This window comes from Brassica oleracea, chromosome C8 (genome assembly GCF_000695525.1).
Source record: "Brassica oleracea var. oleracea cultivar TO1000 chromosome C8, BOL, whole genome shotgun sequence".
Lineage (NCBI taxonomy): Eukaryota > Viridiplantae > Streptophyta > Magnoliopsida > Brassicales > Brassicaceae > Brassica > Brassica oleracea.
Genome location: NC_027755.1, coordinates 921381 through 942143, shown reverse-complemented (window position 1 = coordinate 942143; position 20763 = coordinate 921381). Strand labels below are relative to the sequence as shown.

At 39.6% G+C, this 20763-nt stretch overlaps 3 protein-coding genes across 3 annotated transcripts; 2 read left to right on the top strand and 1 right to left on the bottom strand.

The window, feature by feature from the left end:
- The first annotated feature begins 3179 nt into the window (after nucleotides 1-3179).
- LOC106310193 (peroxidase 2-like) lies at nucleotides 3180-4966 on the top strand. The gene is made up of 4 exons (XM_013747415.1): nucleotides 3180-3456; nucleotides 3546-3737; nucleotides 3843-4002; nucleotides 4351-4966. The coding sequence occupies exons 1-4, from the start codon at nucleotides 3211-3213 to the stop codon at nucleotides 4755-4757; spliced, it is 1005 nt and encodes a 334-aa protein (XP_013602869.1). The 5' UTR covers nucleotides 3180-3210; the 3' UTR covers nucleotides 4758-4966.
- A 471-nt stretch (nucleotides 4967-5437) lies between these two features.
- LOC106309853 lies at nucleotides 5438-7187 on the bottom strand. Its single transcript, XM_013746994.1, has 2 exons — nucleotides 6783-7187; nucleotides 5438-5778 (listed from the first exon to the last, which is right to left on the bottom strand). Exons 1-2 carry the CDS (start codon nucleotides 7104-7106, stop codon nucleotides 5596-5598), a joined length of 507 nt encoding a protein of 168 aa, XP_013602448.1. The 5' UTR covers nucleotides 7107-7187; the 3' UTR covers nucleotides 5438-5595.
- Nucleotides 7188-10716: 3529 nt separating this feature from the next.
- LOC106308373 lies at nucleotides 10717-12387 on the top strand. Its single transcript, XM_013745531.1, has 2 exons — nucleotides 10717-11154; nucleotides 11266-12387. The coding sequence occupies exons 1-2, from the start codon at nucleotides 10717-10719 to the stop codon at nucleotides 12385-12387; spliced, it is 1560 nt and encodes a 519-aa protein (XP_013600985.1).
- Nucleotides 12388-20763: the final 8376 nt, after the last annotated feature.

The window sequence follows — 20763 nt, the reverse complement described above, 5'->3', positions numbered from 1 at the left end:
GACCCGTTCGGGTACCCGAAGTACCCGCAAATAATTGTATATACTAGGTATATTTGGGAGATTGGGTATATTTTTGGTATTTCAGATTTTTTTTAAAGTTTCGGGTTTGGATTTTCGGGTATAATTGTAGGTTTTTGGTGAAATTTTAGATTTTTAGAAAATATAATTTGGGTATTCGGGCAAAATTCGGGTATGTTTTGAGTTTTCGGGTCTGATTTTGGATAAAGTTTTGGGTATTTTTGCGGTTCTTCGGGTATTTTTAGAGTTTTCGGGTCCAGTTCGGGTACTTCGGGTCTATTTCGGGTCCTAAATACCCGAACCAACCCGGATCCGAAATATACCCGAAAATTTTGGGTATTTTACGGGTATTAAAATTATAGACCCGAACCAACCCGGACCCCGCAAGACCCGACCCGGAACCGACCCGAAAAGTTATAGATACCTATATGGATCTAAATTGCTAGGACCCGAAGGACCCGGACCCGACAATACCCGACCCGAACCCGACCCGAAGATCCGGATGCCCAGGCCTAGATAGCATGATGTCTATGTTAAACTGGTGGTGACTGGTTTGTTCATTCCAAAATAAAGTGAACATGTTTTAGTTTGAACCACGATTTTTAACTTCTTTTATAACATCCTTTTCCAACGAAATATTAGCTAAATTACATTGTATGATCATCAAATAGATTTCAAAATGATTTATCTGGTTGAGTATGGGCCTGTTCGTTTCTCCATGAGCCATCTGGATGGAGATGATAGTTTTGTTCGTTTAGGCACTAAAAGTGCAATTCATCTAGATGGCTCATCTAGATGGCTCATTCAGATGACTTTCGAAAATTTAGGCTTAATTTTTAATTTTAAAGTCCATTCAGCTGAACCAATTTGGACCATTTGGATGAATATGGTTCATTCAATATGGTATAATGTAAATTATGCCTCTGATGTAATTCATAAATTACAAACCTAAACATAATATCATTTTGTCACACACGAAAACTGATAAAACGACAAAAACACATTTTCCCGCCAAAACCTAAAAACGAATTTTTCAAGCCAAAACCCTAAAAACGCATTTCCGGACAAAATTGCAAAACGTGTTTTCCCGCCAAAATGGCAAAAATATGTTCTCCCCAAAAACGTTTTCATGCCAAAATCACAAAAACGCATTTTCACGCCAAAACCCCAAAACGCAATTTTCCGCCAAAACACAAAAACACGTTTTTCCGCCAAAACCACAGAACGTGTTTTCAACCAGAACGTGTCTTCCCGCCAAAATCGAAAAATGTGTTTTCTCATCAAAATGCCTTTTCCTTCAAAACTGTAAAACGCGTTTTCTCATGAAAACCGCAAAATGTGTTTTCCCGCCAAAACACATTTTCCCGCGAAAATCGCAAAAACGTGTTTTCCCGCGAAAACTGCAAAAACGTATTTTTCCGCCAAAATGCATTTTCCGCGAAACCCGAAAATATTTTTTCATGCCAAAACTACAAAAACGCGTTTTCACGCCAAAACCACAAAAACACGTTTTCCCGCCAAAATCGTAAAACGTGTTTTCTCGTCAAAACTAAAAAATGTCGTTTTCCTGCCAAAAACCGAAAAATGTGTTTTCCCGCCAAAACCGAAAATCTCGTTTTGCCGCCAAAACCGCAAAAACGCGTTTTCTCGCCAAAACCGAAAATTGTATTTTCTCGCCAAAACCAAAAATTATATTTTCCCGCCAAAACCTAAAAATCTCGTTTTCCCGCCAAAACCGAGAAATCTCGTTTTCCCGCCAAAACCGACAAATCTTGTTTTCCCGCCAAAACCGAGAAATCTCGTTTTGCCATCAAAACCGAAAACCCGTTTTCTTGCTTAAACCGAAAAATCTCGTTTTGCCGCTTAAACCGAAAAATCTTGTTTTCCCGCCAAAACCTTATTTTCCTGCAAAAAGCCCAAAAACGTGTTTTCCCGCCAAAAACATATTTGCAAAATGCGTTTTCTCGCCAAAACCAAAAATTGTATTTTCCCGTCAAAATCGAAAAATCTCATTTTTCCGTCAAAATAAAAAAAATCGTTTTTCTGTCAAAACAGAAAAATCTCGTTTTCCGCCGAAACCGAAGTTACAGTCGGTTTATTATTAATACTCTTTTTAGTTTGAAACTCTAAAGTTTTTTTTTTCAAATACATGTTTATCAATTTTTTTTTGTTTTTTAAAAGTTATTATTGTAGGAAAATTTTAACATATGATTAAATCAACACAATGGTATTTTGGTAATTTGTTTACTAAACTCATTTGGATGGAAATGATAATAAAGAAACAAACATAAGATCCATTTAGATGATTCATATAGATGAGCTATTTGAATGAACAAACAAACAGTCACAAAAATCTGAATGGATCATTTGGATATATCATACAAATGAATCATCTGGATGGAGATGAAAGATGCTGAAACGAACAGCCCCTATTTAGATTTCTTTTGATTTTCAGAGATTTTATATTTTACGTATTTTTATTCAAAATAAGAATACAAATTTAAATATATTCCTTCAGGGTTGTTTTCGCAAGGTTCTATATTAAAAAAAAAATGTTTGGGGAGTTCCAATTTTTTTAAGTATGGATATATTTTTGACAAATTAAAAGTTGAAGTGGTAACCAAATGAGGATAACGAGGCTGGAGGAAGACGATAGATTTGAGAAAAATGATGGTGGAAAAAGAAATAAAGATTATGCAGGCGACGAACAAGAACGTGTGTAACACACACAAACTAATTATTATATTATTTCCCTATTATTTTCTTACAAATTGCATTTATTATAATAGTTATTTTGAGGTTAACAGCAGAGCATTGGTTTGAGAATACTAATTTACTTGGAATAAAAAGAGTTTGCTTTCTAAAAAGTCCATACACTTTCCATATAGCAAAAGAGACGGCAACGAAGTCAATGATTATTTCAAAATTTTCAGTTTACATATTCTTGAAAGTTGAATATTCAAGCATGACACAAGAATCAGGATGATCGTGGAGGCCTGCAATGTTCTTCAAATTCTATCAAGAAACAGAATTAATATTTGCAAATGGATATTATATAATTCCTGTGTCGACAATTAGCAATGGAACTTTTCAAAACTCCCTCCAATGATCTATAAAAGGAGCTTGAGGCTTTCTCATTTCTCTTCATCCCTAAACTTGGCTTTAATACACAAACAAAGAAGAGAGACAACAATGGCGCTCAAAAACTTACTTGCCCTTGTGGTTCTTCTTGCCTTTGTTGGAGTTTCTGTTGCGAAGCCATATGGGAATCAACTTGGAAACCCACGTGTGAAGGGTGATCTTGACCTTGACTACTACCGCTCCACGTGTCCACAAGTGGAATCCATTGTCCGCCGGGTCACATTTCAATACGTCTCTCGCAGGCCAACTCTTGCTGCGGCGCTTTTGAGGATGCATTTTCACGACTGCTTTGTCAGAGTAAGTTATAATATGACATGAGTATATGTACTTTTACGTGAGAACTCATGTCCTTTATAGTAATGTTTACTCCTTCGTACTTACATTAGGGATGTGATGGTTCCATTCTTCTGAAATCACCAAACAAGGATGCGGAAAGAGACGCTGTCCCAAACTTGTCAGTGAGAGGCTACGAAGTGGTCGATGCTGCCAAGGCAGCTCTCGAGAGGACTTGGGGTTGTCGTGGTGTTGTCTCTTGCGCTGATATTCTTGCCTTGGTCGCTAGAGAAGCTGTTGCAGTGGTAACTTGTTGCATTCTAATGACTTTTATCATTCCAAAACCAATTAACATTAGTTTACGTACTAAACTTATTTTGCTCATTGATTGGTTTCTTTTTTTTTTTAAGATCGGAGGACCATGGTGGCCTGTTCCATTGGGGAGGAGGGATGGACGCATCTCGAAGCTTTCCGAGGTTAATTTGCCATCTCCTTTTTCCGACGTAAAGACACTGAAGAAGAACTTCCTTGACAAGGGTCTTAACAGTAAAGACCTAGTAGTCCTCTCAGGTATTTCTATACAAACATCTGAAGAAAATATTCTAAAATAGTATTAAAACACCTATTGTTCAACAAATAACACAAAAAATAATATATAAAATAGCACCGATTAAAAAAAACATTTCTATTTTATTGTGGGATTTGGGTTTAGCGATTAGAGTTTAGTATTTAGGAAATGGAGATGAAATTAAGATTTAAGAGTTAGTATAAAATGCTATTTTTGAGATTTTTTTTATTATTCAGCACTGTTTTTAAATAAACTTTAAAAAATGTTATTTTGGAGATTTTCCCTCTCAGAATTTAATTAAAACATGTTGAATTTAAATATCAAGCTGACTATCATGATTTATTGAACAGGAGCTCACACCATTGGTGTCTCTTCCTGCGGTCTCATCAACAACCGTATCCATAACTTCACTGGCAAAGGTGACTTTGACCCAGCGATGAACCCTAGCTACGTTAGGACATTGAAGAAGAGGTGCAAGCCAACTGATGTCAAGACCCCTGTGGATATGGACCCAGGCAGTGCCAGGAAGTTTGACTCTCACTACTACAACATTGTGGCTCAGAAGAAGGGTTTGTTCACATCTGATGCAACACTTCTTGATGACCTTGACACCAACCTCTACATTCAGGCGCAGGTGTTAACTCGTGGGGCTGACTTCGCTAGAGATTTCTCTGACTCAATGGTCAAACTTGGTTTCGTCGAAATTCTTACCGGTAAGAAAGGTGAGGTCAGGAGGAGATGCGCTTTCGTTAACTGATGTTGAACCGATCTCACCCGGATGATTGAAGTTCTAAAACCTTTTCTGCTTATTATGTTCTTTTATTCCTTCATCAAGTCCCCTTTTTTCAACGGAATTTATTTGTGTTTGAATTTCAAAATGTGTAATAATGTTTTTATTCCTTTCTCGAGTGTTGCCTACTGAGTATTGTTTGAATGAAAATGTTTATTTGTCTTTTAAGTTTGTTTCTCTTTGAGTTTCATATTAATAAGTAATCGAAACCAGCTATCCAGAAAATGGATAACAAAAATATATTTTTCATTTGAAACTGTATCTGAATCAAAACAGAGCCAAACACGTATCCCAAACAATGTCAAAAAACCACACAAACTTGGTTTCAACCTTTTATTCATATGGTTGAAGACATATAATGATAAGAAGAAGAAATAGTCCTTAAGATGGCAAAATGAATTTTCTCATGACGCCTTGACCAATTTAATGGAGGGAAAATGTTGATTTTCAGATTCTGGTTGACTCGGTTCCCACGGGTAAGTTGTCTATTGGCTCTGTTGCAACCAGTGTTAACAATTTTAAAAAATTCCTCCATCTAAGTAAAATCTCGTTTAATATCGTTGTCTTGCATCTTTTTGCCAATTTTTAGAATGAACAGTTGAAGAGTTGTTTGAAATACAATCTCCAGAACTTAAAAGATTACTTGATTTTCAAAAGCAATGAATTTGAATTCAATCAAGGAAACATTTCATTGTTGCTGAGAGAACAAACAAAGAGAGTTCAGAGGAAACGCTTTCAACCAAAGGTACATAAAAGAAAAAAGGAAAAATTAGAACCAACCATCACAAACGAGAAACCACCTCTTCTAGGCCAGCTTCCTCCTAGGCTTAACAGCGGATCTCTTGTCGACAGATCCGGCGCTCTTGGTTGAACGAGAGACCAAACCACGAAGAGTAGCCAGTATCCCAATACCCATGAAAGGCACATACATCATTAGCAATTTCTCAGACGCCTTCCCAGAACCTAGCATCTCTCCCAGGACTGCAGACTAAACATCCACACAGTATATATATATATATATATATATATATATATATATATATCAGAATTATGGTTCATCTATCTAGCTCGCATTATTTTCTCTTGTAAAATAAATTTATTTTTAAGTGGTAATATTTTGTATTATTTGTTGTTCATAGTAAGTAATATTTTACTATTAATTTTTATTTCAACTCAAATAAAAATAATCATTCAAGTTTTCTAAAAACTAAAACTATACAAAAATCAGAAATTTTAGATAAATATTTTACTATTTTAACATACAAACAGGAACACACACACATACAGTTGTCAAAACATAGTTCCACAAGAACGCAGTCACGTTCAAGATTTAGGAACCGTTCGATTATTTACAAATTTGGTTCATTTTCGGATTGGTTATTTTGGTTTTCTGTTCGATTCGGGTAGCAAAGCTGGGAACCGACTACTATCTAAAATAATTACGGGTTCGATTCGGTTCTGGTTTAATCCGGTTGTTGGGTAATTTCAGAAAATATGCGTAAAATCATAGGATAATTCTGGTTGTTCGGATAAAAATATCGGTAATTCAGATAGTTCAGATTTTCAGGTATTGTAGTTTATAAAGAGTATTTTTAGAATATTTGGTTATTTAGAAACTAAATACAATTATGAAATTCGGTTAGTTTGTTCTAGAAATAGGATCTGTGCGCTTAGATCTAGTGAGCATAACACTACTCTATACAGATCTCACTAGTAGAACACTCCTTGGTCAACGCATTGTCAAAGATCCTCGCTAGTGTTCCTAAGCAAAGTTCTGAACTTAAGAGCATGATTATTGGGTTCTTATTGGGTTCTTAGAGTGGAGTTCTTACCGGAATATAAGAACCTATCTATTAAATTTTAGATAAAAAAGTTAAGAGCTACCTCTTAAAATAAAACTTTTAGTTAAAAGTTAAGACACGGATTGCTTCCGATAATCATACTCTAAGATTCTTAATTTACAGATTAATACTAAAACGAAATTAACTGTACCATGGAAGTGACGACGGAAGCTCCGTAGAGCAAGCACGTGGTGCCGAACCACGACTTTCCGGCGAGAATCGCGTAGACGTTGGCGATCGAGAGCGGCCACAGGAGTACGAGCTCGTGCCAGATGAGTCCGACGAGGAAACGCGGCTCCTCCGCGAGCAAGTAGTCTCCGAAGTCGGCGATGTAGTTGCGGTTCAGATCGGTGAGAATCGCCGGGTAGATTTGTTTAGGAAGCACCGTTTGCGCGTCGAAGAGCGGCGGGATGAACACCATTAAGGCGAAGAATAAGAAGAGGATCGCGTCGATCAGCTTCCCGAAAGCTCCCATCTTCTTCTTACTTCTCCGATTGATCTCAAGTTTTCTGATTTGAATCTGAGTGTGAGAGTTCCATTAAGAGTCGTTGACTTAAACTTATATCCGAAGTCGGTTTACTTAACCGAGCTAACGAATCGGAGATTTATTTTCGGTTAAGTCAAGTGTTCTTTTTCAGATTTGATTTCAATTTGAACAGCAACATAACGATGAGATTATTGGGTTAACTTAACCGAACTACCAAACCGGTTTAGTCAAGTGTTTTTCTGGTTTGAATCTGAGAGTTTGAGAGTTCCAATAAGAGTCGTTGAATTGAACTTATAAGAAGTGGGTTTACTTAACATAATATAGACTGCAGAATCATGTAACTCTGTTTTCCGGAAATATAAAACTTAGCTATTACAAATTGTTATGAAAATTTTATCTACTACATCCTCTAAGTACGTAAATGCATTTTTGAACTCTCTCGTTGTTAAAGGAATCTGGCTATGATGTAAATGTGAACCTCTCCACCTCCACTTTAGCTTACTTTTGAGTTTATTGATACTTTTGAATCACCTCCTCAGAGTTTGGTGCTCGTAAACCTCTCTCTCCCTGATCTAGATGGCCCCGTCAGTCATTTGGCTTCCTCTTCCCTCGCCAAACAAGAAAAAAGCATATTAAACATATTAAACATATTGTTGAAAACTTTAACTAAATCAAAACACTTTGCATACTAAAGGAAAATTTTGAAAATTAGTTTAAAGTGTTAAATTTACAATATTAAAAATATATTAAACATATATGCACTTTTTTCAGACCATAAAAAATTCTATGGACAGGATAGGATGTAAATGTTTGGTTTGCTTCTACATATTGCAATTTACCTTAGATTTTTTCCCAAAATGAAAATTAGTGTAAATGTTAAATTTACAATACAAAAAACATGTTAAACATATCAACCACTAACCGACCATAGAAATTCTATAGACCGGGTGATATAGTTTGGTTTGTTTTTCAACGTATTGAAATTTATCACCTTGACATTTTCTCAAAATGAAAATTAATGTAAGAATGAAATTTACAATATGAATAACATATTAAACATATATACACCTCTAACGAACCACAAATTTTTTTTATGGACATGATTGTGCAAAACATATATATATATATATATATTAGTTTCAAAATTTAAAATTAAAATAAAAAACGTGAAAGAAAAACAGTTTTTTAGTAAAAAAAAAAAAAAAAACTGACCTGATCCGACGAGATCTTTGACATTAAACGAGATGCTTTCCTCATACCAAATCTTCGGGATAAGGCTCGGAGATGAATGGAAGGGATCCTACCACAAATATGCCTATGACCAGATATCTCTTGCTACCACTATCATTGCCCTTCCTGCAACTTTTGCTCCTAGAGTTGGTTCCTATATTTCTAAAAAGCAAGCCTCTCTTTCAAATGCCCCCTCTATTACCCTCCCATTAGCCCATGTTGACACTGCTTCTCCTTCCTGGATTCTCTCCTCCTCCCTCTTAAATCCAAATCTAAATCCAAATCCAAACCAAACTCAAACCCACCATAGTTTGCCTCTTGTTTCTCTGGAAGAGAACTCCATTCCAAATAGAGGTTGTCTAGACCCTTTCATATGAGTACAAAAACATTTTTTTGGAATGTCCGTGGTATTAATAAAACTGACAAGCATTTGCCTTTTGCCCAATGGTTAAATGTTCATCGGCCTATTTTTGGATCTATTTTGGAAACACATATTAAGGAGCCTAACCATGTCTCCACTATGGCGAAACTCTGTAATGGTTGGAATTTTGCGAGCAACCACACTTCTGATGACGATGAGAGGATTATCCTACTTTGGAAATATCCTGCAACAGTTCGCATCCAGAGCCAGACTTCTCAATTAATGACGTGTGAAGTATTCATCCCTTCGAGCCAAAAATTCGTTTATACGGCAGTATACGCCTCAAATCTCTCAGAGGAAAGAACGGAGCTATGGATTGACCTAATAAACTTACAGCAGAATATGGCGCTGGACTCTCTGCCTTGGGCTGTTGGAGGAGATTTCAATCAAATCCTCCACCCCTAGGAGCACTCTTCCCCAACTGTGAACACTTTCTCCTCTGACATGGTAGAATTCAGTGATTGTCTCTTGCAAATGGGACTATTTGACCTCAGATATCAAGGGATGTTCAACACTTGGATGAATAAACAGCCTGACCTCCCAATTGCCAAGAAACTTGATAGACTACTTGTGAACCAAGCCTGGATAAACTCCTTCCCTAGCAGCTCAGCCCTTTTTCTCCCTCATGATTTCTCGGATCATACCCCCTGTGTTCTAGACCTTGCTATGCCCCTTCCTATCTCTGGTACTAAGCCCTTCAAATTCTTTAACTACCTAACCAAACACCCTAAATTCCTGGTCACGGTGGAGGAAGCATGGGTTGCTGCTGGAAGCATTGCAACATCACTTGGAGAGCTATGCTAGAAACTGAAATCAATTAAGGGAGTTTTAAAATCAATAAACAGTATAAATTTTTCAAAAATTCAGGAGAGCGTTATTATTGCTAACCGTTTACTTTTAGATGTGCAGGAAAGAGCTCTACAAACCTCAACTCAAGCATGGTTTTAGAAGGAGCGTGATATGATTGCGAAGCTTGATTTCCTAAAGGCAATTGAGGAAGCTTACTTCCGTCAAAAATCACGTATAAACTGGCTTAAGGAGGGCGATCTTAACACTTCATACTTCCACAGGATTTGGAAAGTCGAAACAGCCATAAATTCAATCCGCTCCTTCATTCTGCCCTCAGGAATCTTGGTCACTGATCTAATTGCCATGGGACTGCTAGCTGTAAACCATTTCAAGAGCATTCTCGCGCCTTGCTCTCCGCCTGCATCAATCTCAACGCCACAATGGTTCCACTCTCTCACAGACTTCAGGGTTTCGGAGGCTCAATCTACCATTCTAAATCACTTCCCCACTGCGGAAGAGATCTCAAAAGCCATCATCCTCCTGAACCCAAATAAGTCACCGGGACCTGATGGGCTGACGTCGGGTTTCTTCAAAGCTACTTGGCACTTGCTTGGACATGAGGTCACTATCTCAATTCTCAAATTTTTCCAAACCAGCTTCCTGCCGTCGGTGGTAAATTCAACAATTCTTACTCTCGTTCCCAAGCACCCTGGAGCTTCAGCGATAACTGATTACCATCCCATTTCGTGTTGTACAATTCTCTACAAAGCAATATCAAAGCTTCTTGTCAGGAAACTGAAGCCGCTGCTCCAACCTCTGATACTCCTGAACCAAACGGCATTCATCAAGGGTAGACTGCTTGTAGAAAATACCATCCTTGCCACTGAACTTGTAGCAGGCTACAACTCTGCGTAAGGGCCACCTCGGATCACAATAAAAGTAGATATTGCTAAAGCTTTCGACTCACTAAGCTGGGACTTCATCTTCATCTGCCTCGTCTCTCTCAACTTTCCATCCCTCTACCTGAGCTGGCTTCGAGCTTGCGTCTGCACTCCTAATTATACGGTCCGATACAATGGAACAGTTCAAGGCTATTTCAAAGGGAGTAGGGGGTTAAGACAAGGTGACCCCCTCTCACCCTACCTTTTTGTAATAGCTATGAACTGCTTGTCATTGATGCTTAATAGAGGAGCAGAAGAGCGTAAATTTGCCTATCACGCTAAGTGCCACTCAACTCGATTAACCCACCTGTGCTTCGCAGACGATCTCCTGATCTTTACTGATGGTACACTCGAATCAGTACAGGCTGTTATCTCGATACTGGATGAATTTGCTCTTCACTCGGGCCTAAAAATCAGTGTTCAGAAGTCTTCCTTCTTCTCATCGGGTATTTCCCAAGATCAGGTCAACCTCATCTCCTCAGCCATGGGCCTGTCTCCGGGTGTTCTCCCTGTTCGCTACCTTGGTGTACCACTTACAACAAAGAAGCTTTCTCTCTATAATTGTGGCCCTCTCATCCAGCAAATCAAACCAAGGGTCAACTCGTGGAGCTCTCGTGCCCTCTCTTTTGCAGGAAGGCTCCTCCTCATCAACACAGTAATCGCAGGCATCACCAACTTTTGGACCTCTTCCTTCATCCTCCCCAAGCAGTGCATTAACAAAATAAACTCCCTTTGTAGTGCCTTTCTCTGGCATGGCTCATCATAGGGTAGTCACTCGGCAAAAGTCTCTTGGGAAACCTGCACTCTTGACAAATCAGAAGGAGGGTTAGGATGCAGGGACCTTGTAAACTGGAATACTGCTTGCATACTAAAACTAATATGGATGCTCTTTACTTGCTCAAGGTCGATATGGGTAGCCTGGTTTAAAAAAGAAGTACTAAAAGGTTCCCTCAATCACATTTGGTCAGCAACTACCAAGAGCAAATTCTCATGGCTCACCAACAAGCTCCTAAAATCTAGCAATCTTGCTTATAGCTGGATAAAGATCAGAGTTGGAGGAGGTACCTCAGTGAGATTCTGGTATGACAATTGGTCTCCATTTGGAAAGCTCTTGGATGTCATCTCTCCTGGCCGCACGAACACGATGGGAATACCATTATCGGCGACGCTAGCAGATATTTACTCTGATGGCGCCTGGAAAATTCGCCTTGCACGCTCAGATATTCAAATCCAGGTTCAGTCCTTTATGACTACTCTCACTCTTACTGATACTGATGATTCTTATTATTGGGAAACCGAGGGAAAAGAATGGACAAGGTACAGAACAGGAAGAATCTATTACCTTCTTAAAAACCATGCGCACACTGTACCCTGGTGGAAACTGGTTTGGAACAAAGGAGGAATACCAAAACACAGCTTCAGTGCTTGGAATACAATGCTTAACCGTATGCCAACAAAGGACAGAATCATCTCCTGGGGACTGCAAGCAACCCCGGCGTGCATCCTTTGTACCTCTGGTTTCGAATCTCGTGATCATCTTTACTTCAATTGCGACTACAGTTGGGAACTCTGGAAACCGCTTGCACTCCGTTGTGGTCTTACTCCCTCTCGCCTCTGGACTGATACGATATCATCTCTTCTCACCCTCTCTTCTCCGGCTTGGCAGCGTCGTCTGATTCTACTGGTTTGGCAGTTGGTGATGTATTCTATTTGGCAGGAAAGGAACAGCAGAATTCATCGTCAAATTTTCAAACCAAAGGGCACAATAAGTAATTCAATTGACAGAACCTTATGGAACAAGATTCACTCCTCTCGTGAAGCAAACCCCACTATGGCATCCAACATGATCCAATTCTGGATTGCTTCTTCTCTCCACTCAACTCCGTGAAAGAAACACCACCGATCTCCATTACAGTCCTTGCATCTCGTCGTTTCACCTCTCCGTCTTCTCCTAAGATTATCAGTTTGGGCTTCTTAATTTGTGTTTCAGAAATTTGGGCTTTATTTAAATCTTTTGAGTATCAGATACTAGCAAAACACTAAGGCCTTGGGCTTGTATTTTTTTTTTCTCATGCTTAAAATTTGAAGAATCTTTTCAAAGCAAAAAAAAAAACAAACATTTCATAGAGATGAATGGAAGGGATCCTCTCAATAAAACATTTCACAGAGCTTTGCCCGAGAAGGTGCTCGTAAACCTCTGATGCAGCGCTGATCGTGATCATGGGATCGTGATCATGGATGATCACAACTCCAAGTCTACTTAGGAATGTTTCCTTTTTCCAATATTGGTTTTGTTTTCCTTTTTATCAAATAAGTATTACTCCTTTTAGGATAAGGATTTACAAATCCTTTAGGTGTTATGATTTCTAGCTAATATAAATAGAGAAACTTACAATAGATATAAGACAAGATTTGATTAATAAAATTATTGATTTGATTTTAAGAGGTTTCGAACACTGCGAAGAGTATTTGCGCCCTCTGTTACAGCTACCTTTAAACACAAGTTATCAATTTAGGGTTCTAATCCTTGAACCTAACGTTTATAGCTTCCGCCTTTCTATCAGTTGGTATCAGAATCATCACGTTTCGGGATTTCATCTATCGTTCTCAATGATTAAGAAAACGACAGAAGGAACATCTCAAGATATGAATGATTTACGAGCACTAATTATCGAGATGCAAACGGCTCTCGCCACCACCATTCAGACGTCGATGCAGACCTCAATTCAACAATTGGGCAAATCGTTGGTGACTCGTTTGGATACTATCAACACAACATTACTCAACCGACAGGAACCTCATAACCAGCAACCGGATATTGTTCATCAACAACACCTGCAACAACAAATTCCACCGCCTCACCAGCAACGTCAACGTCAACTTCCTCCTCTGTAACAACCTCTTCGTCAACACCAACAACGGCCTCAACACAACGACCAGCTGGGTAACGTGCGCGATCTGGATATAAACGCGAATGAAGAAGAAGAAGATGACCTTCATAGGCAAGTATATCGCGACGATTTGCAACACCGAAGAAACCTCGACAATCGATGGGAAACGGGTTTAAAGTCGACATCCCAGAGTTTCATGGCGGCTTAAAAGGTGATGATCTCATTGATTGGATGGTTGCTGTTGAAGAGATCCTGGACTTTAAGCAAGTTCCCCCTGGACGAAGAGTCTCTCTCGTTGCCATGCGATTTCGCGGTGGAAACAGCTTTAAAACAACTCGTTCCCGCACCGGAAAGACACCGATACAGACCTGGGAGAAACTAACCAAACACCTTCGTCACACCTTCTTACCACATAATTATGATCGCGCCATCTATACTCGGCTACAAAATCTCTGTCAAGGAAGTCGCAGTGTTGATGAATACGCAGAAGAATTTTCATTTTTACTAACGCATACATAGATACATGACAGTCAAATACAATTGGTCTGTCGCTTTATTGGAGGACTACGCCAACAGCTTCAAACCGCTATGGCTCAGTGTGATCCATCAACAGTAGACGAGGCACACCGGCGTGCGGCAACGTTCAAACAGCAGTCGCGATCCTCTAATTGGAATCAGTCGGCTACACGATCAAAGTCGCATGACACCACTGGTAATTCAGCGTCCGCATCAACCAAAGAGGCAACAGATTCGGGCACCACAAAACCCGGTGCACCAGAGGAACAAACATTAAGGCGTTCATCCCGTACCAACGCACTACGATGCTACTCTTGTGGCGAAGCAGGTCACCGACAAACAGCATGTCCACACGCAACACGCAGGGGTCTGCTCATGGATGAACAACACAATGAACTAGAGGTGTACGATTCACAAGAGGAAGAAGAAGCTCTTGATGACGAAGATATTCATCAAACCGCAGGTGATACGGGTCACGTCCTCGTCCTACGACGTTCTTGCATCATACCGCGTCGAACCGATGATCAGTGGCTTCGCACCAATATCTTTTGTGTTACTTGCACCATTAACGTCCGCATATGCACCTTCGTTATTGATTCCGGCAGTAGTCAAAACGTCATATCATAAGAGGTTGTTACCAAGTTGGGCCTGCTCCGTGAAACACACCCATCGCCATACACATTAGGATGGCTCAATGACAGTGCCACGGTTCGTATTACTCAACATACCCTGGTCTCCATCTCCATTGGTCCCTACTACACCGACCGACTTTATTGTGACAACACTCCTATGGACATCAGTCACCTACTACTAGGTCGCCCTTGGGAGTATGACCGCAAAGTCATGCATAGCGGAGCTGACAACACATATCAGTTTACATGGAATACACATAAGATCCTATTGATACTGTCGAAAGACACGGCGGTTCCTTTGACTTCCCAGCCGACGGAGACACCAACAATTTCTCGAACTCCATCAACACAGAGCAAAAACCTTATATGTTCGTATGCTTCCTTTATCTCCGAACTTCGTTCAGAGGGCAGAGTATTCGCACTTATACCTTCATCTCCGGATCATGGACCAGTTGTGCAAAATAGTCCATCATTGGCGGCCATTCTTAACGAATTTGAGGATGTCTTTCCCAAAGATTTACCGACGCAACTTCCACCACTATGAGAAATTCAGCATCAAATTGATCTAGTACCGGGTGCAACGTTACCAAACAGACCTCACTATCGTATGAGTCCCATTGAACACGAGGAATTGAGATGGAAAGTGGAGGACCTGCTGCGTAAAGGCCATATCCGTGAGAGCCTTAGCGCCTGCGCGGTGCCAGCTCTTTTGATACCTAAGAAGGATGGAATGTGGCGAATGTGTGTTGATAGTCGGGCTATTAATAAGATAACTATTCATTACCGGTTTCCTATACCTCGCTTGGATGATCTATTGGATCAAATTTGTACCTCCAAAATCTTTTCAAAGATCGACCTTAAGAGTGGTTACCATCAGATACACATTCGACCGGGAGATGAATGGAAAACCGCTTTCAAAACTAGAGAAGGACTGTTCGAGTGGTTGGTTATGCCTTTTGGATTGTCTAACGCGCCCAGCACGTTCATGAGAATCATGAATCAAGCACTGCGCCCGTTTATTGGATGCTTTGTTGTCGTCTATTTTGATGACATTCTCATATTTAGTTCCTCTATCGCCGAGCATGCAGACCATCTCCACCAAGTGTTATAAGTTCTCCGCGTTGAGAAACTCTTTCCAGCACAACTTAAATGCGAATTTGGGGTGTCTCAGGTTTTATTTCTCGGTTACATTGTCTTGGATAAAGGGTTATCCGTGGATCATTCCAAGATTGAAGCAGTTAAGTCATGGCCAACTCCAAATAATGTATCGGAGGTTCGAAGCTTTCATGGACTCGCATCGTTCTATAGGAAATTCGTACACCACTTCAGCTCAATCATGGCACCCATCACCAACTGTATGCGTGAAGGTAAGCTCGTATGGACGACTGAAGAAGCACAGGCGTTTGAAATCATTAAAGCGAAGCTTACAACCGCGCCTATCCTCGTGCTTCCGGACTTCAACAGTATCTTTGAACTTCATTGTGATGCTTCTAAAATTGGCATTGGTGCAGTTCTCAGCCAGAATAAACGGCCGGTAGCATATTATAGTGAGAAATTGGCAGGAGCACGTAGCCGTTACAGCACGTACGACGTCAAATTATACGCAATTGTCCAAGCAAATTAAACATTGGCGCCATTATTTGGTTCATCGCGATTTCGTGCTCTTTACTGATCACAATGCTCTACAGCATCTCGATAGTCAAGCTAAGGTTTCTTCTCGTCACGCAGGCTGGATAGCATATTTACAACAATTTACATTTGTTATCCGCCATCAGTCTGGAAAAACAAATCGCGTAGCTGACGCGTTAAGTAGGCGCCACGGTTTACTCACCACGATGCACACGTCCGTTTTGGGGTTTGACTCTTTCGCCGATCTCTATCACACTGATCCTTTCTTTGCACGAATTTTCAAAGAGACCGAACGAGAACCTCACGGGAACTACACCATCCAAGACAGCTTCCTGTTTCATGGAGGCTTAAGATCATCGCGGAACTGCACAATGAAGGTCACGTGGGAGGTGATACATTTCATCGCGCATTGTCGTGTGTGTCAACATGCTAAAGGGAAGTCGACGAATGTGGGATTATATCTACCTCTTCCTGTTCCCACTCAGCCGTGGACCGATGTTAGTATGGACTTTGTTCTTGAACTACCACGGACTCAACACGGTTACGACTCTATTTTCGTTGTTGTCGATAGATTTTCGAAGATGGTTCACTTCATCGCCTGCAGAAAGACAACGGATGCGGTGCAGGTAGCCATTCTCTATTTTTGAGAGGTCTGTCATATACACGGTTTACCCTCCTTTATCGTCTCCGACCGCGATATGCGTTTTCTGAGCCACTTCTGGCATTCTTTGTGGAAACTATTGGGAACTTCCCTAGACATGAGTTCAGCATATCACCCACAGTCGGACGGCCAAACAGAGGTAGTCAATCGTTCGCTCGGCAATTTGCTCCGTATTTTGGTAGGAGATAATATAAAGTCTTGGGACTCGAAGCTATGTCAGGCTGAATTCGCGCACAATCATGCTGTGAATCGAAGCTTGGGATTGTCGCCTTTTCATGTGGTCTATGGGATTATTCCTCGGGGACCTTTGGACTTGACGACAGCTCCTGATAAGACACACTACCATGGGGAAGCCATTGATTTCATCACTGATATGCAGTCCGTTCACCAACTTGAAGCATCCGTCGCAAAATACAAGAAGGCAGCAGACACAAAACGGCGTGAGGTTCTTTTCGAGCCGGGCAATCTTGTTTGGGTATATTTGACCAAGGAGCGTCTTCCTCTCCGCGAGTATAACAAGTTGAAATCTAAAAAGATTGGTCCAGTTGAAGTTCTTGAGCGTATCAACCCGAATGCTTATCATGTCCGTTTGCCAGATCATTTACGGACTTCTGATGTTTTTAATGTTAAACATCTATCTCGTTTTCATGGTGATAATGTCCCGCCAGATTCGTGGTCAAATCCTTCCCACCCGGAAGGACCTGATGCAGCGCCGATCGTGATCATGGATGATCACAACTCCAAGTCTACTTAGGAATGTTTCCTTTTTCCAATATTGGTTTTGTTTTCCTTTTTATCAAATAAGTATTATTCCTTTTAGGATAAGGATTTACAAATCGTTTAGGTGTTATGATTTCTAGCTAATATAAATAGAGAAGCTTACAATAGATGTAAGACACGATTTGATTAATAAGAGTTATTGATTTGGTTTTAAGAGCTTTCGAGCACTGCGAAGAGTATTCGCGCCCTTTGTTACAGCTACCTTCAAAAACAAGTTATCAATTTAGGGTTCTAATCCTTGAACCTAACGTTTATAGCTTCCGTCTCTCTATCAACCTCTCCATGATCGAGATGACTTCGTCATAGCCAAAAAATCCTCTAGAAGAACACAATAAGTGCCATGAAGCAAGTGATGCAACATATAAACTTCCCATAACAGAATACTTTTTTCAGAAAAAAAAAGCTTTGCTCGAGAAGAAACATGAATTTTTATAAAGAAATTAAAGAGGGGAAATTTTGATGAGTGGACTGTGGAGTGAAGTAAGAGTGAATATTTATAGAAGAAGTGTTGACCCAAAAAAAAAAGATCCGTTGCGTAATTTTTTTTTTGCAGTTAATGCTACAAAAGGAAAAAGGATATTTATCACAAAAGTAATAAATTTTCTTACGGTGTAACGGTCATATTTGTTGGGACTCGGTAATAATCTATCATGCATGTGACTTGCGAGTGACACAGGTCACAACTGAATTTTGCTTTTGTCAAATAAGAAAAGAAGAAAAATTAATCACAACGGTAAAAAAAATACTTTACCATTTCAAAGGTAATAAATTTTCTTACGGTGTAACGGACATATTTGTTGGGACTCGGTAATAATCTATCATGCATGCGACTTGTGAGTGACAAGTGAAGTGACAACTGAATTTTGCTTTTGTCAAATAAGAAAAGAAGAAAAAATAATTTTTTTTCCGTCAATATTTTAATTAATTTAAACAGGCCGAAGCCGAAGGATTACAAAACCCAAACTACTAAGCATAAAACCCAAACCAAAAGGCAACAAAATAAACAAAAAGGCCTGAGGCCCAAATCGCTAGAAACCAGACACCTGCTTGCAGGCCCACGCGTCAAGGAGGCCGGACACGTGTTCGTTTCTTCACCATCTCATCCCGTCCGCCTCGACTTGACCGTCGCCGCTTCGAGAGCAGCACCACTGAAACGCTCGTTTCATCGAAGCTCGTATTACCGTCGAGCTTCCATCAAATTAACTTGGAGATCTCATCCCGAGCCTCCCAAACACCCTCCCCATAGAGTTGAAACCACGAACCATCTCTCTTCATTCACGCTTTTTCTTAACATCGGAAAGCTTCATCGATTAAATCGAGATCTCATCCATCAGATCAAAGCCGCGAACCACAGGAACCATGAACCAATAACCACCCCGATCCAGAATCGGGAACAAACCCTCACCCCACTAAAAGATTGAAACACCTAAAGCCGGCGATGGCGGAGCTGAAGAAGCCCCCACCTCCCGGAGACTAGGCCGGCGGCGACGGAGCTGGATAAGCCTCCACCTCCCGGATTCGAAACATAAACTGACAAGCCTACTTCACCACGCCAAAAACCTCCACACGACCGCGTCGTTACTCCAGCCGCTTAGCCACCATCGATGTCGGTTCACTCCCCGAGTTGACGACGACGGTTGGGAGCTGGACAAGAGTTCAGACAAGGCGATCGGGGATAGCAGGCGAAGGAGAACCAAAGTAAGAGCATCTTAACGAAGAACAGAGGGCTCCGGCGACCGCTCGCTCACGCGCCGGTCGTGCGCCGGCCCCAAAGTAGATCTACTTTCTCTCTCTGGAACTTTCTCTCACTTTGTGCTAAAAGATTTAGCTATACTTTTAAAGAAGAAAAATTAATTACAACGGTAGAAAAATTAATTACAACGGTAAAAAAATTACTTTACCATTTCAAAAGTCATATTTTCTCTTTTCTTAAACGTCTGAATCCCCGTTCGAAACTACGCTAGGCGCTAGTCGGGCGGCAATTCCGGGCCTAGCGAGTTACCAAGAAATCAGGGATTAAACGGAGATTAATCGGAGCCTAGTTTTTATATTTTTATTATATTTATGTGTATCAATACTATTAAAACAGAAACATGTCCAATTGATATTAGTTGAGTCCAACTATTTATTTCATTTATTTAAGGAACCATTAATTATTCTCTTTATATAATTAATCTATTTTTTTTAACACTAACTACAACGTTATCTTTTCTTTGGTAACTGTTTTTGGAACTCTCTCTTTTTTACGATTGTTATGACCTGCTAAAAAATAAACCAAGTATTATTATAATATAGTAATTGATTATCTTTCTTCCTACAGATTAGTTACATAAGCAGTTACCAAAACAATATGAATCAATTTAATCTCGGCTAACAAATCGTTTCATAAAAAAAATTACTATTTTGATTTTTGAATGATTGCAATCGAATACTGGCTACCAGATCTGTATATTTGAGTCGTTTAGAAGCCGTTTATAAGAAAAAGGCTATGCTGTTGAAGAAACTCAGATAACAATCATGGAGAAAGTTGCATGAAACTAAAAAGCTAGCTTTAGGAGGAAGACAGTTTAATTACGATTGTGCCATTAATAAAATAAAAATAAATAAATAAACAAAAAAACCTTCCCAAAATCCGAACCCGAGACAAATTAGCTAACATTCTTTACCACAACCACTAGACCTGAATATCTTGTGCTTTATAGTCTTATTCTCTTTAAATATTCCAATATAATTAGATTTTTATCTCAGTTTCATGAAATAAAAATTATTTGACTAATTAATTATGAAATTAAATTTAAGTTAATTTTTAAAGATCATTGGATTTCTCTAGGTTTTTATCGGGTCAACCATAACCAGATCATGGGTCAATGAAGAACTTATGAGGTTTTAACCCGATTTTATGCAGTTCTTAAATAGAAATTTTATAATTTAATTCAAAATTGGAGATAATTTATATGCATATCATTAGATTTCTGTGTTGATCGCGGATTCTTATCAAATATGAAAACATCGCATAAAATATTATATTACAAATTAAGTTCAGAAAAATTTAAATAATTACTTTATATCAATATTTTCGAGTATATATGTTGGACTTAGTCGGTTTCAGGATCTAGACTTTTAGGTAGGTTCAACATTAGGTTTTAGAGTATGAA

What these genes read in the sequence shown, in the direction of transcription:
- LOC106310193 (XM_013747415.1), top strand. Translation starts at nt 3,211, where the DNA reads ATGGCGCTCAAAAACTTACTTGCCCTTGTGGTTCTTCTTGCCTTTGTT. An exon ending in CTAGAGAAGCTGTTGCAGTG is followed by an intron (nt 3,738 to 3,842) that starts GTAACTTGTTGC and finishes TTTTTTTTTAAG; the next exon opens with ATCGGAGGACCATGGTGGCC. An exon ending in AGACCTAGTAGTCCTCTCAG is followed by an intron (nt 4,003 to 4,350) that starts GTATTTCTATAC and finishes TTTATTGAACAG; the next exon opens with GAGCTCACACCATTGGTGTC.
- LOC106308373 (XM_013745531.1), top strand. Translation starts at nt 10,717, where the DNA reads ATGAACTGCTTGTCATTGATGCTTAATAGAGGAGCAGAAGAGCGTAAA. An exon ending in GGCTCCTCCTCATCAACACA is followed by an intron (nt 11,155 to 11,265) that starts GTAATCGCAGGC and finishes GGCTCATCATAG; the next exon opens with GGTAGTCACTCGGCAAAAGT.
- LOC106309853 (XM_013746994.1), bottom strand. Translation starts at nt 7,106, where the DNA reads ATGGGAGCTTTCGGGAAGCTGATCGACGCGATCCTCTTCTTATTCTTC. An exon ending in CTTCCGTCGTCACTTCCATG is followed by an intron (nt 5,779 to 6,782) that starts GTACAGTTAATT and finishes GTGGATGTTTAG; the next exon opens with TCTGCAGTCCTGGGAGAGAT.